The 16,131-nt window shown below is 40.4% G+C and overlaps 3 protein-coding genes across 4 annotated transcripts; all 3 read left to right on the top strand.

Moving 5' to 3' along the window:
• Window positions 1-141: 141 nt before the first annotated feature.
• LOC5518033 (programmed cell death protein 6) lies at window positions 142-3,997 on the top strand. Its single transcript, XM_001637960.3, has 7 exons — window positions 142-302; window positions 544-605; window positions 703-747; window positions 1,032-1,175; window positions 1,455-1,469; window positions 2,038-2,147; window positions 3,099-3,997. Exons 1-7 carry the CDS (start codon window positions 235-237, stop codon window positions 3,198-3,200), a joined length of 546 nt encoding a protein of 181 aa, XP_001638010.1. The 5' UTR covers window positions 142-234; the 3' UTR covers window positions 3,201-3,997.
• A 1,347-nt stretch (window positions 3,998-5,344) lies between these two features.
• Window positions 5,345-9,669, top strand: LOC116601638 (melatonin receptor type 1A). The gene is made up of 4 exons (XM_048720886.1): window positions 5,345-7,230; window positions 8,356-8,625; window positions 8,925-9,066; window positions 9,100-9,669. Exons 1-4 carry the CDS (start codon window positions 6,610-6,612, stop codon window positions 9,105-9,107), a joined length of 1,041 nt encoding a protein of 346 aa, XP_048576843.1. The 5' UTR covers window positions 5,345-6,609; the 3' UTR covers window positions 9,108-9,669.
• Window positions 9,373-16,083, top strand: LOC5518088 (ATP-binding cassette sub-family C member 4). Of its 2 annotated transcripts, none has more exons than XM_001637962.3 (7): window positions 9,373-10,408; window positions 11,419-11,670; window positions 12,022-12,232; window positions 12,716-12,872; window positions 13,216-14,027; window positions 14,260-15,010; window positions 15,462-16,083. In XM_001637962.3, exons 1-7 carry the CDS (start codon window positions 10,160-10,162, stop codon window positions 15,778-15,780), a joined length of 2,751 nt encoding a protein of 916 aa, XP_001638012.3. In that variant the 5' UTR covers window positions 9,373-10,159; the 3' UTR covers window positions 15,781-16,083. The 2 variants fall into 2 exon arrangements, with proteins under 2 accessions (XP_001638012.3, XP_048576842.1); XM_048720885.1 differs by having other exon boundaries at window positions 10,281-10,408; window positions 11,516-11,670.
• Window positions 16,084-16,131: the final 48 nt, after the last annotated feature.

Here is a 16,131-nt window from a genome sequence, read left to right as displayed (position 1 = left end):
TGCACAAATTTTCTGGCAAAATAATGCTATTCAGAGATGAAAAAAGGGGGGGGGAAATAAAAAATCCTTTTTATTAAATAGATATATGCAAAATTGGCAACATTTGGATGCAGTTATGTTGGTATTGTACGGGAAGAGCAAACTCTGCACTCTCCCCTCCCATGTTGTTTTTATATTTTCATCCAAGGGCAACCCTCCACGCACGCAATGCTCCCTGGGTAATATTTATTCAAGATGGCGTACCACTACCAACAACCACAAGGCGGCTACGACCCAAACTACCTTTCCGGCATCTTTCAGAGGTGAGCTTTTGCACTCTATGTACCATCACATGATAGTTACGCTATTAACCTAATAGATACGTTCAATTCTCGCCATGTTATTCCAATAAACGCCCCGGGGAATTCGATATATGAACATCGATGACCAATTTGAACTGAGTTTTGGTCAAATGCTCGGCATATTCTATTTTGTTTCCACTCTAAATGACTCATATAAAATCCATATTTACCGATTAATAGTTTTATTATGCTTTTCTTTCAGGGTTGATAAGGATCGAAGTGGGAGCATTTCGTCGAACGAGTTGCAACAAGCGCTGTCAAATGGTACTCAATTAAGCTTTTATAAGTATTACAGATTCTTGTGAAAAAATAATATTTTACTATCTCTTTCGATTCCCTTATTATTGTTTGCGAAACATAGGTACATGGACACCGTTTAACCCTGAGACAGTAAGGCTTATGATCGGTGAGTATTTTTTAAAGCAAGACAAGTCGCAATGACATCAAGAAAGTAATTATGTTTGTCCCGCCTCCATTCCCTTTGAATGATAGTTTTTCCAGATGGTGAAAATAATTTTGCCAGTGGAGAAAATGTACCTTTAGCAATTGGGTTTTGTTGTATTTGATGTTTTGTTATCTTGATCATAGTTGCGTTGGAAATCAGAATAACCACTTTTATTCATTTCATGCATGTTTGATCACATATTCTCTCTTTTGGTAAATTAGTTTGCGACATCTCTCTCTTTCCAGGCATGTTTGATAGGGACAACAATGGCACCATCAATTTCCAGGAATTTTCCAGCTTGTGGAAGTACATAACTGATTGGCAAACTACCTTCCGAAACTATGACCGTGACAGCTCTGGCACAATAGACAAGAATGAACTTCAAAATGGTACTGAGACTAAAAATATAATACATATGTCCCCATAATTTTACCTTTTTTGTTGTTTATATATTTCCTTTATTGTTGTTTATAATATTCCTTTATTGTTGTTTTTATCTCCATTTATTGTTGTTTATATTTCAAAACAAAACAGTTGACCCAAAAGAAATCTTCTAAATAACCATCCAGATCCCAATTGACAAAGGGTGTTGAAAAATACGTTAGAATAATGATAAAGTTATGTTCATATTCTGGTCATAAGACTTTTTTCTTTTTTGTCTTTCACAGCTCTTACAAGTTTTGGTAAGTACTGTAAGGTCTTATTTAGCAACAGAGAATGCCTGGAGTCCTGATTTTTCAGTATCTTTGCAGAGAATTGTTTGCGAAAGTTTGACAATGTGTATAAAGTTGTTTAGACTTTAACAGGTTTAGATCCTTTGTGACACCCTTAGAAACATTTTGACTAGTTGGTGAATGTTATTGGGGACCTTAAGCATGCAACAACATGTAGAATGCCACAGACTTTGGATTTGCATGCAAATCATGCTCAATGTTCCAACTGCGCTTTCAACTACATGGCAAGCCCCTTTTTCATGTTCTACATTTTTTGCATGCTTAAGGTCCCTATTGACTCTTTTGTGGAACACTTCAAAGGAAATATTGCTTGTGGTTCTGATCAAATGTTCTTGTAGGTTCAGATCAAGTGTTCTTGTAGGTTCTGATAAAAGGTTCTTGTAAGTTCTGATCAGATGTTCTTTTAGCTTCGGAGTAAATGTACAATTTATGTAGCTTCAGATCAAGTTTTCTTGTAGATTTTGATCAAATGTTTTTGTAGGTTCTGATCATATGTTCTTGTTCCTCTTTTCTCCAGGTTATCGGCTTTCTGATAAGTTCTACTCCATATTAATAAAAAAGTTTGACAGATCTGGTCGTGGTGTTGTCAACTTTGACGACTTTATCCAGTGCTGTGTTGTTATTCAGGTGAATCTCATGTTATTGTTACTTTTCATTGGCATAACACAATTAGCCTAATGTTATACAATTTTTAAAATGTACAAAAATGTATTTTATCATTGAGCACCATACAGCACAGAAGACAAAACTATCCAAGTCATTATACTGGAAAGGTTTTTGAAAATTAGAGTATCCTTAGACACTCTGAGTAAAACACATTTGAGTACCACATACAGTACCATGCTCACAGCAATGTGAACATCACACAATGATGCATTGTTGATTTCCTTATATTTCTTATGATTTTACTTTATAATGCAAAATTTCTGCAAATGGGGTGTGTGGCCACTCAGTCCATCCATGCCATTAAAATATGTCAGGCCTTCTGGAATTATGCACGGATACGGTAATTTCCTTCTTAGCACATAATTCAACTTTCCGTGCATTTGTTTCTCAAAGTTACCATCATTTCTTTCCCAAAAGAAGAGGAAAACACAAAATGGTTTTGAAAATACTAGGCATTCCATGCAAAATCCGTTGCAACCTGGGCACTAGTGTTTAATAAGTCATACTGTAGAAATGTGTCAACTACAATTGCTCAAGGCTGTTTTCACTGTTTTATTTTGTGATAACAACATTGTGATAACAACACCATCAAATGCCTGTATGTAGGTAAGCAACTATTTAAAAAAGCATTAGGAGAATTTTGACATATCGTGCAATCTACATAATTGCAACATGATTCATAATTTTTAATTGCATAATTTGCAGAAGTAATGTGCATTATTCAGCTGAAAAGAAAATGAACACATTATCCTGGAAGGCCTGAAATATCTTTATTCTAAGAATGGGTGGAATCAACCCTCTAAAATACCCACTGAAATACCAACAAAGTTTTTACTCCCCCTATAAATACCAGGCATGAAGATTACAACCGGAATAAAATACTTATTCAACCCCTTATTTCTTTCTTCCTAGATGTTGACTAATGCCTTTCAAGCCTATGATAACAACAGAAATGGTTGGATAAGCATCAACTATGAACAGTTTCTATCACTGGTGTTCAGTCTCAAAACCTAAGCCTTACCCCCCCCCCCCCCTCGACTAAAATACTGAAAGTATAGGAAGCATGAAGCAAATCCTCAAGTAAAGGGGGGGACACGAAAGGTACTTGGGCAGAAGAAGGAATTTTATATCCCAAAGGTGGCCCCACTTATATCCAAATGTATTTTGGTCTATCTTGGGGTTAGTTTGAGCTAAGCCAAGAATACCTATGTATGTCATATGCTTATGTACTTCATACAGCCCTTCCCTTTTATACTATATACACTATATATGCTTGGTACCCACTATTTCTGTACTTCATAAAGTCCTTGGCTGACTTGTTATGAATCTGCTTATCTTCCTTCTTAGCTTCAAGAAAAATATTTGTGAATAATGGATATACTTCTAGAAAAGAGGACCAGATAGTTTACATGGCATTAAGCCAGTTTCTAAGCTAATGATTGATAACAGAATGTCATCATCAATTATTATACTACGGCAAGAAGTCTGCTATGTTTCTAGCTCTCTTATAATGGTTCCAATAGAATTTAACTTATTATGTTTGTTTCATAAAAATTTGTGCCACAATGTGTGAAGGTTGGTGTTGAAAGCTCAAAGATGTTTGTCTCTTGTTTGTGTACTGTGTTAAGGTTTTGATACATTTATTGCAGGGGCTGCATTTTGAACTCCGCCACACTCTTCCTCCCTTTATTCACCTGTTTTCTGTCTTTTATGAAAAGAAAAAGGTCTCCTCTGACTTTCTGCAGACATGTCAATTGTATAATACTTGTATAAAATGTGTAGTATTGTGCAGTAAAATACTGATTACCTCACATTGATTTGTTTATTATTGCAAACCTACTGGAAGATAGATACACAAGCAGGTTACTATCCCTCAGCATTACAGAAATGGTAAATGTAGAGAGTGAAGCACACAGGCAGGGGACCTGGTGACAGCAAGCCCGGAAGGGGGGGGGGGGGTGGTGGACTCTCCAGAAAAGAAGACGGGGGTGGTTGTTTCATCATTTAGGTATAAAATTTCAACCAACTGCTATCCCTTAGTGGGTGTTGAAGGATTTTTCTGATTTTACTTTTTCTTGGGGTATAAAATTCGACCAACTGCTATTTCTAAGGGGGTGGAAATTTTTCTAATTCTGCTATCTCTTAGGGTTAAAAATTCCTGCTATCTCCTAAGGGTAAGAATTTCTGTTGACCATGCGCCCCCTTAGTGTGAAAATCGATTTTGCTGACAATCCCCCCCTTTTTTACCTGAGCCTCCCCCGTAAGCATCAAGGCATTTATCTACAACCCTCCCCCTTACAAGAAAACAATCTATTTTGTTCTTGTTCTTTTTTTCTGTGGATTTTGAGTTCTCAGTGATCCCAATTGAATATACTTTGAAATGGTGTATTATTTCTCATGCCTCCCTTTTCTCTCTATATATGTTTTTGGGTAATCCCTCTTTTAGACCCTCCATCAATCCCCCAAACTTAAAAGAATGAACAGCCCTTCGCATTGCTCCATTACCCTGCTAGCAGAGCTCTCTTCCTGCTTGTTTCTATCGCAACACGGATAAGTAAACTGATAGAAACAAACAGGAAGAAAGCTCAGCTAGCAGGCTAATGCGCCATATGCCTTATTACCATAAAGAGAGGCGAGGAAATACGGACACCTGTGGTACTATATGAGCCAATCACTAGGCTCAACAAACAGCCACTTCGTTTTTGCTCGAAGAATTCATCCAAACGCATTAGTAGAATTTTAAAGTCCTCCTCCAGAAAGAGATCTATAAGGAAAGAAAATCTTTGAAAATTGCGGGCGGTTAATTTGCTCTTTCCTCCTAGCAATTCGTACTTAGTATTGATTTCAAATCTATCAGTTAAACCAGAAGAAAAGCCTGTTGTTGCGATATTTTCCTCCTCGTAGATGTTGCACTCGTACACTAACAAGCTTTGAAAACAAACAATATCTGCTTCAGGGCGTGGTTTTGCCTTGTACTATAGCAAGTAATACAGGGCGTATTTTTACTTCAGCGCTTATTCACGACCATGATTACATGTGACCGTCAATAAGTAAGGTAGAGAAAGGACATATTGTCACAACACTGACTAACGACAAATGATGTATTGGCAAAATATCAGAACAAAAGTAAATACTGATTTCAGAATTTCGTAATTTGATAAAAAAAAAGGTGAGAGTTAAAGTAATCAGAATGGTGTTAGGTAGTAAGAATCTTAGACTCACTCGAATTCAAGCCAAGATGATTTGGCAACAGCAGGACTTTTTCTGACACCTGAAGAAATTCAAGTAGTTTTAGTTTAGGATGTATTTGTTTATGGTTAATTTAGTTTTTTGGAAATTATCAGAAATTCTTATCATGCTAACTAATACCATTGTTTCAATTTTTGCTCTGAAATGAGCTAGCCCTGATCGCTTGTAGAGGATGTTGAAGAATATCAAAAGTGCTACTTACATATTTTGTCTAATCGGGAAATTGAGCCTGACAAGAACATGTTTGTGTCATTACGGTTTTTCAGCTGCGCCTTTCTTTTTACGTCACATAATACGTCTAAAACTTCCTCTTTTTTTAATCACAGGACACCCCAATATCTCTTTATACCGCTTTGTGTTTAAGGTTTTATTTTGCAATAAGCCTACCTTCCTGTTTGTTTAGGCCTATGTTATAACCGGAATAGATGCGAAAAAAAAAATTATTGAATTTCCAAATGTGCGTTCTTTGTTTGGATATGGAACGAATTTAAACGTCCCGACAAGTTTGCATGAGTAAATATTTACCTCGTTCTGCGTCTGTGATATTATCAGAATACATTGCAGATCAGGAAAGAGCCCGGAATATCCTTATTACAGCACTAGAGAAACCTCGCATAGCAAACCATATGAGAAATAGCTTTATAAAGATGATATGATGCGCCTACAGACTCGACGAATAATGATCCGTAATGAAGCGCATGATCTATAATATTGCTGATACTCCATGCAACAAGAAGAGATTGTACTCAATTGCAATGTGCTGTTCAGTTTCCTCACAGCTGCGACAATAGCTGATTTATAGTAAAAGGGCATAATATTTATTACTCTGTAACAAGACTATAAGAGCAGGAGAAAGGACGACGTGGAGTAATTGTACTGAAGAAATAACAACTAAGAGAAATAACTGTAGGACGCAAGAGAGAAAAAGTAAGGAGTTAAACCTTAAGAAATAATCAACTGTAGGGCGCAGGAGGTTTTTACACAGGCCCACAATACCTCTAGTTGACATATTCTTTCTAGAATAAGGATGACTTTTAAAAAAACCTGAACAAATCTTCATAACCTGTAAGGCGTAATACTTCTCTACAAGCCTGCCGTTTGTGATACGTGGCGACTTATTATATACCGACTGAGTGTAACGCAGCAAGTCACCCACACAACGCAACCATTGAGGATGACATACTCACTGTATCCAGAGAAAAAGCTGGAACTATACGCGGTGGAGCTTGCGCGCCGAAGCCTCGGACTCGTGGCCGTGGAATCGATCTTTTGCGCTATTTTCATCCTGGTCGCATTTTTTGGGAACACAATCGTTCTATGGATCGTCTACAAAAACCCCTCACTCAGAACAATCCCTAATCTCTTTGTGATCTCGCTGGCCGTGTCCGATGTCATAATGTCCGGGTTCTGCGCCCCCATGTGTCTGGCCATCCTAATTACCGGACGCGACGTCCTGGGCGATGCCCTCTGCAATCTTCAAGGTTTCCTGGTCACCATCCTGGCGCGGGTGTCTCTATGGACTATGGGGCTTGTTGCCATTAATAGATTCTTCCTTATTGTCAAGCCTAACATGTACCGTAAGATCTTTAAGGCTAGCTACACGCGTTGGATGGTCATAGCAGTGTGGGTCTTGTCCTGTGCGGAGCCTGTGCCCTACCTAGCGAGGGGACATCGCTACTTCTTCCATCCCGCCAAAGTGTTCTGTTTTCCTGACTCACGAATGCCGGCTGTTATTATCACGGGGTACATTGTGGTTGGAATCCCTATGCCGATTTTAAATTACTGCTATTATAAGGTAAGGGCGTTTTGCTTTATAATATTATCGACTGCGAAGTCTCGTTGTAGATTTCCAACAGGTAAATAGCCGTCTGGCCTTCGTCATTCAAAATCATTTTGAAGCGTTTTTATTGGCCAGCACTAAAAGGGATTCCAATCTTATAAGGCGATGACCAATCCATGCACCAAATTCAATTACGCAAAATTTGGCTGTTCGCAGAATTCGCAGAATATTGAAATCCACAGTAGCAAATCGATTTAACGACACAGGGGGCCCGCTCCCCCATAAGTACTATTGCGTCGTAACAAAATAACATCGACAAAAAGACTAAAATCATGCATATTGCGTCGTAACGAAATACGCAGTAGCTTTATGCCCGACAGTCGGAAAAGGTCCTGGATGGACTAAATGCCCGACAGTTTTCAATTTATATAATAGGGGGCTTACGCTAAGAGATCATATGACCTTTCTGGGTGGCAAAATCAAGCCAAAATAAACACAGAAATGACTACGCCCGTCACTCCAGACAACGACGAAAAATATAAAAATCTTTAAATGAAAATTAACCCTTTCTGAACAAAATAAACTCTGGCATTTTCGTAAGCGCTGAAAAAGTTGCTTTTTGTTACGGTTATTATATTTTGCCGCTAAGAGCCTGAGCGCGCGCTAGTTTGCAACCCAATAAGTCACGTGATCTCTTTGCCCAAGTCACCTACTAACCTAGTAAGTTCAAAGTATTCTATATTTGTTGAGAAAGGGCAAGTCAATCTTAATTGAGTTTTGTTGTCGGTATTGAATGTTTTTCGTCGTCTATGTACACTATAAAATCGTATTCTTTTAATTCAGTAGGTCGACAATTTACTGGGTTATTTGAATAAATTGAAAACTGTCGGGCATTTAGTCCATCGAGGACCTTTCACGACTGTCGGGCATATAGCCACTGCGAACAAAACAACATCAAACAGACAAACATCAAACAGACAAAATGCAATAGCGCCAGACGCTATGCGTAGAGTATGCAGAGTGCTGTCAATGTTAGCATTATCCCCTTCTTTACACTTTCTTTACCGTACGCGCTTTACTACACCCAACCGAATTGTTACCACCCATCCCCCCTTCATCTCATACCCTTACTTTCCACAGGTATTCCAAGCTATTCGAAAACATCGCCGTCGCCTTCAAGGCATGCGGTCAAACCAGCCTTCCATGGGGGGTCCCTCCGTGGAAGATATCAACGTGACGTGGACTCTGTTCTGGACCGTGTGCGCGCTCCTCGTGTGCTGGACTCCCATAAGCGCGATCGATATCGTGGACGCTGCACGCGACACCCTCGCGTCCTTCCCACGCCCCGTCTATATGTTGTATCTATACTTGGGTCAGATCTCTACGGCTGTGAATCCATTTATTTATGGGGTAAATATGTTAATATGACTCCACGCGCGAAACCCTCGCGTTCTTTCCACGACCCGTCTATATATTGTATCTATCTACATTTGGGCCAGATCTCTACCGCTGTGAATCCATTCATTTATGGGGTAAATATGTTGATACGACTCTACGCGGGCGATACCCTCGCGTCAAATGTTTATAAGACTCCACGCGCAAAACACGCGTTTCTGTGCTCTGATTCCAATATTTTCAAGTTTCAAGTAATAGTAGCCCCTAGTCTCTATCTTATTGTAACCGTTCTTCTGATCCGTATATTCCATCAGGTTATGAACAAGTCATTCCGGGATGCGTACAAGAGGCTTTTTAACAGGTTCAGAAAGTCTACCCGAATCATGCAGGTAGGTGGCATACAAAGCCATCATCAGAGCGATATGAAGGCTAAGAATAGTTCTGCCGTGACAACGGTTACCTAGCAACTAGATGCTGGCGTGGCAAAAGTCACCTAGCAACAAGAGACCATGGTCAAAAGGGTTTCCTTAGCAGCAATATTGTCGTGACAACGTACACCTAGCAACAAAACCAGAGCATATTCAGGCCTGCACTAAAATCACTTGGCGAAAGTTATCTAGCAACAAGATGCCGTCGTGACATCAGATACCTAGCAACAGTATGCTGTCGTAACGTGACAAAGGTAATCTAGCAACAAAATACCCGCATATACCAGCCTGCACTCAACTCAAACATAGCTAATAGAACTGGCGTGACAATGGCCACCAAGATAATGACAATAGTTACCTTGGCAACAAGATACAGGCGTTGTTATAGCTGCCTAGCAACAAAGTTTCCGTTGCTGTGGTAAATATGATGCAAAATAGCCGAACATAGAGTCTGAAGAAAAAATATTAACAAGCAAAAGATAGGAAATGATAGTTCTCTTGAACAATAATTATAAAGTACTCATATTTGTGAGTGCAATAATAAGTAACATATTTAGTTTAGGAAGAAAAAATATGTAACAAAGAAATAAGACGGATCACAAATAACAAAATAGAAAAAGTCAATGTCGCATAAATGTTTTTTTTTTCCGCGTCGTTAAATCCTTCTGTTCCTAGAAAATGAATAACCAAATATTCGTGTGAGCCCTCTCTACCAAGCCACCCTTTTCACAAGCCTTTTACTTTTAATAATAATGAAAATATGTAGTACGTCGTTGAAGGGGAACTTAAAACGGTGTCGAAAATATATCATTTTTGTGACCGTTGTAATTTTAATGGCTGGTGCCTCCTACGACGGGACGGAAACAGCACATGACACTTGTCGACAACCAGCGAATTCCCTCACGAGATCATGAGAGAAGCCATCAGCGCTGACACAAGGAGTCCATTTGAAAACAATACCACGCTTCATATGACGACGAGGCCTCTTGAACTCGCTGGGATAATAGGAATTCAATCTGTTGTGTGCGTCTAGAGTTCTCGCATAACGTCTACACAATACATGAATACGCAAGCACGAATACCCGCTGGGATCTTTATGAAATCTTGTCCGATTTGTAAACATGCTTCTTCACAGAAGGGACGAAAACGGGGAGCTTAACTCTATTAATGTTCTCTCACGAGTTACGTTCGCGTGGGTTGGGAAGACTCTTACGCACGGGAACAAAATTTCACTGCAGGACACGGATTTGTTGGAACAAAGAGAGAAGGATTCCGCGAAGCACTTGACTTCTCTCCTTGATGCGTCGTACACGAGAGCGAAGAAGAAAACAAGCAGAAAAGACCACACATTGCTTATGGCCATATTCAAGGTAGGAGACTTTGTCAGGAGGATTGGGGAGTTGGTATAAAGAGGGCTTGGCATTTAGCGTAGATAACGGGATAATCATTCCAAGCATGGGAAAAAATAATTTGCTTTTGCGTGCTACCGTGACAATCACCATGGCGTGACAAATCTTGACAAAGTTGATTATCGTTTCACTCACGATAACCGATGATTTTACAAATTAAAAGTGCTTCTGATTTTATTAAAAGTGCTTCAACTTTTTTTTATTATGGCGGCTACACACTTTTAACATATCGACATAACGACATAGGGGCGTGCACTCTTATGTTCCCATGTTCCAGTGTGAATGGTTCGACATAAAGGCATAAGCAGGATATAACGACATGGACATAACGACATAAGAGAAAAAAAATGTTTTATCTTTTATGTCATTATGTCCATGTCGTTATGTCGGGCTAAACATACGAACATGAGTGTGCATTAGGCATTACAAAGTGCATCAAAATTTACTACGAAGTTCATCAAAAATTACTACAAAATTCATCAAAATTTACTACAAAGTGAGGTATTACAAAGTGAGTTTACGGTTGCTACGCGCACTCTCATTGGTTGATTAGCGGGCCATACACCCCGTGGCCCGCTAAGGTGAAAAACTCTCTAAAAACGCTGTACATAATAAACTCTTAGGCCGTACGTACGAAAACATATGGATCCTCGATTTTTCCATTATATATATATATATATATATATATATAGTGTTAGTTTGAGAAAAATACAAACTACATAGGTTTCCCTACAGGTCTGTTTCGTGGTTGCCCACTCATCAGGGGATTTTCCTGGGATTTTCCTTTAATTTTTAAATCCCCTGATGAGTGGGCAACCACGAAACAGACCTGTAGGGAAACCTATGTAGTTTGTATTTTTCTCAAACTAACACTATACACCGCTCTACTTTCGAGTATTGAGCACTTTCTATGAAAGCCTTCAACCATCATTTTATATATATATATATATATATATATATATTTTCCTCAGTGTTTTGCCGTTCAGTTCACCACTCAACTCTTTTACGCCGTTGTCGTGATGATTTGCTCCAGCCTACTGCCCGTGCTTCTCGCACTTCTGGCTACAGAACACCATTCATCTCGCACCGTCTCGTATCTATACGCCGGGGGACTGGGCGCCATTGCGTTCGCTATGGCTGTCTTTCGGCAGCTTGCGGTGTATGATGGGTACAGTGTCGGGGTCAAGGTCAAAATAGCTCTGATGGGGCTCATCTACAGAAAGGTGAGCGTTAGGTTGAAGTAGATTGTATATCTAATTTTTAAAATCGAATAAAACAAAAAATTAATCACTTTATTTGTAGTTAATAGGCGAATTGCGGTCAGAAATCACGTGACCTTTTGGGTGTCAAACACTCGCGCGAGCTCCAGCTTTTGGCGGCAAAATAACAATAACAAAAGCAACTTATTGCTTTCGAATCAGCCAGCTAGATTCTGTTGCAGAGTGGGCTTTTTTCGTTAAAAGATTTTTCTTCGCGTGATGCTTGTAGCCATTTCTGTGTCTATTTTGGCGCGAGTTTGCCAGTCACGTGATTTGTAGTGCAAGTATCTTCTCATGCTGGCTTTATTTATTTAGATATTACGCTTGAGTAGCAGCTATCACCATGACGTTACACCTGGGTACAGGTCAATGGAATGTAAGACAATCGAGCGGGCGTGCAGGCACGTCACGTGGTGCATTATGGTCCCTGTTCACCTTGTCATCGTGACTGCGTTGTCATGGCAATATGTCGGCTGGCTAAGCCTTGTGGGTAGTGGGTTGTTCGTGGTGCTTTTAATATCGCAAGGTGAGCAATATTACATTTAAGGTGCCCTTGTAGCAGTACAAGTTACTACTGAAAATTATGATTGTGATTACTGGAATTGGCTATAAGTATAATTTCCACTATCGTTCTCTTCTTTTGCGACTTGAAAGGTAGCTGTCTTCTCTTGTTTCTAGATACCTCAACAATAGTGTCGAATCCTCCAACAACTTCTCAGATCAAGCCGATTTTTTTACAACAATTGATATAACCGCCCGTCACGTGATTTCAAGTCACGTGACTTGAAATCACGTGACTATTGTGGCCAAAAGTCTTTCAATGAAAATAAGCCCTCTCTGATATGGAAAATTTCAGGTTGATTCGTTAGTGTTGAATGATTTTTTTTTGCTGTTGTTATTTTTGAGTTTGTCACCAAAACGTCACGTCATTTCATAGTGCATATAGCCTATTATTTCAAATATCATCATTTTCTGTAGTTTTCGCTTATTGTTTTGTTATCGGTCGCAGGGATCTCTCGCAAGGTGGCCTCTACACTCAGTAGACGTGTCGCCGAGTATTCCGCTAACCGTGTCGCGACTGTGCGACAGGTCGTCACTGGGATACGATCCGTTAAAATGTTGGCGTGGGAATCACCTCTCATGAGCCTCATCAGTGACCTACGAAGGTATGACAGATGGCCATGAAACGATAGTCGGCTAAAAAGGCATTGTCATAAACCTCAACCGACAAGAGACAAAAGAATCTATTAAAATCTGCGCTATTTAACAGGCCATCCGCTCTAAATTATCAGTCACACCCTCAAAGGAACTTCCAATAGACTGCTTTTTCAATTTTGAAATATTTTTCGCTATTTCCGTTACTTAAAAAATCATCGCAGATTGTTATGTATTCTACCGGAAGTAAACTGTTCTACCGGAAATAAACTGTTGATATTGCCCCTTTAATGTATATTTATCCTTATTAATATTTCGACTTGATTTTTATTATATTCGCGTGTTTGTCACCAGACGAGAACTACGGTACATTCGACTCAGGTTTTTGCTGACGTGCTACAATCACGTGACAAGCATCTGCTCCAGTCCCCTGGTCTCACTCGTCATCTTCCCGGCGTACGCCATATTAGGGAATGAACTAGTCGCTGCGAATGTCTTCGCGACTGTTGCACTCTATTCGTCTCTGAACATTACCACAGCAAACACATCTAGCTTTGCGTCAATATTTACTGAAACTCTCGTAGCAGCGCAAAAACTACAGATGTTTTTAGAGTCCGAGGAATTTCAAGGCGCGTTACAGCTAAACAGAGACGCCGCAACAACAAAATCAAGCGATAAAGTTGAATACTTCATAAACCCGGCTTTTCAACTTGAAAAGACTTCATCCACGGACGTTAAGTTGATCAGTTTTAAAAGTCTAGAAGAAAAAGAAGAACGGAGAAAGCTGTGCGTCCCACTTCAGGCGACACTTGATAAAAATCGCTTTAAGCCAAAGGTAGTGATGAAAAACGCGTGTTATGGCTCATTAGCTAAATCCGTGTTATCCGACATCACGCTCAAGCTCAAGGGATCCCGTCTAATTGGTATTACTGGACCATGTGGGAGCGGGAAATCCTCTTTATTACTAGCAATCCTAAACGAGATGTCCCTGATTTCCGGAGAGGCCGTGGTTCAGGGGGAGACGGTTTATGTCCCACAAGTGCCCTGGGTGTATGCTGGGACCCTACGTGATAATGTGCTGTTTGGGGCCCCATACGATGAGACGAGATATTGGAGCGTGATCAACGCATGTGCACTATCAGATGATATAGTGGCACTTCCTAACGGTAAGGACAAGTTCCTGTAAGTCATACTTGTCGTCATTTTTCTAAGATATCATGTGGTACCTTCAGAGTAATCCCGAAAATAAGAGTTTATACACGATGAGAACTCAGTGAACAAAAGTGTACAAGCTTGTAAAATTGCAAAAAAGTAAAACACAAACGCTCATCTTGTTCAAACCTTCTGTGTTAAATCATTTGCGTTCCATTTATTCAGTTATTAAATTATCCTTTGTAGGCGATTTGACCACAATTGGTGGAAGCGGAGGAGTCTCTCTGTCTATTGGTCAACAGTCTCGCGTCAGCTTAGCACGCGCAGCTTACCGGATGTCAGATATCTACCTGTTTGATGAACCTTTTTGTGCTATCAGTGACAGCACATCGACGCACTTCATGAGCAAATGTGTCTGTGGTTTCCTTAGCAGCAGCTTGCGTATACTGGTCACACGACACTCTGATTATCTAAAGAAAGCTGATCACGTGGTTATGTTAGAAGACGGCCGAATAGCCAATCAGGGGTCGTTTACAGAGTTGAAACATTCAATTCTGTTAAGTGACGTTCCAAAAAAGGCGCCAGAGCCATCTCAGAGTGGTCAACCTCGGACACTTGATGATTCCACTGAGGAGAATAAATCCATTCACCTGTCAGGTGGGATCTACTTGAGATACCTGCGCAATGGTGGGAACCCTTTTTTCCTGGCAATCCTTTTGTTACTGGTACTATCTGGACAAAGTTTGCTCGCGATCTGTGACTGGTGGCTGGCCTATTGGACAGGCATGACTTATCCTCGTCAGCGAGACCTCATGTATGTTCACGTGCTGGCAGGTTTGCTTGGCGGAGCGCTGGTTATTGCCTTCGTGTGTTTTGTCGGAGAACAGTCCTTATTATCACGCGCCTCGAAGGTCACCCACGAGAAGATGGTAGTCGCGTTACTAAAGGCACCTTTACTGTTCTTTGACACGAACACTTCTGAAAGCATACTTAAAAGGTAAGTGTAGTTTTAAGTTAAAAAAAACAGCTCATGGTATACAAAGAAAATCAAGTAGCTAAAAATGTCGCGCGAGCGTAAATTGTTTTCCCGCCAATTAATTTTCCTGCCTAAAAGTGTAAAGTTCCCGGATGATCGCGCACGTTCCTAAAAATCAAATCACTAACGGACACGAGGCCCATGCAGGACGTACCTCCAAATTGGAAATCAAATGAATATAAAAACTAATTGTGGTGGCAGCCACAGTTCCGTGGGATGGACCATGTACAGGGTAAGAGTACGATTATGATTTACAAAAGTGACAAAAGGTTGAACTTTCAGGTAGGTCCCAACACCCTTAATGATATGTGTGTCTGTTGGATTGGATAAGCTCCTGGGAAGTGCGAATGCCTAAACGTGCGTGCCAGGTATCCCGAAATGACAGTTAACCAAAACTTTCCCTTGAGTTTAGATTTTCAAGGGATGTAGCTATAACTGACGAAGCCCTCCCAGCATCTCTTACCAAGAGCCTGCATGGCATCTTATCCCAGTCAGCGGTCATCATTCTCTGTGTAGCTGTTAATTACTGGGTCACCTTAGCTGCCGTCCCTCTCCTCGTGGTGGTTGTGCTCCTCAAGAGATTTGCTCAGCGATCCTTCCGAGACTTAAGAAGTCTTGAGTCATCTTTGCGTACTCCCGTGAACTCTCATCTCGTGGAGACGGCACGGGGGCTGATCAGCATACGAGCTTATAGGTCACAGGAGTACTTTTCAAAATCGTTCTATAGGTAAGCTGAGAAAGATGGGCCGCGCTAATCACGGTAATTTGCAACCTCTTACAGACCCTGTGCATAAAGTGCGTTACAATTGCTAATTTGTAAAGTTTGGATAAAACAAACAAACTGAAACCAAACGGGGAAAGCATGGGGGAGGGGGGGGAGGTGCGTTCTTAAGGATCCCCATTACAAGTCAAAATATATTCTGAATCCAATAGAAACCGTAGTCTAAGTGAGGACGGGGGCGTTGCGTGACACAAAAAACGGCTGCGCGGGAGACTATAGAAGCCGCATTTTCGGATTTCATACTCATTTCAAAGGAACAACTAAAAGTATGCACCCCCCTAACAGGCCTGATTTGCAAAGT

The sequence above is a fragment of the Nematostella vectensis genome, chromosome 13 (assembly GCF_932526225.1).
Source record: "Nematostella vectensis chromosome 13, jaNemVect1.1, whole genome shotgun sequence".
NCBI lineage: Eukaryota > Metazoa > Cnidaria > Anthozoa > Actiniaria > Edwardsiidae > Nematostella > Nematostella vectensis.
The sequence above is the reverse complement of the archived record's forward strand: the minus strand, read 5'-3'. Positions and strand labels throughout refer to the sequence as shown.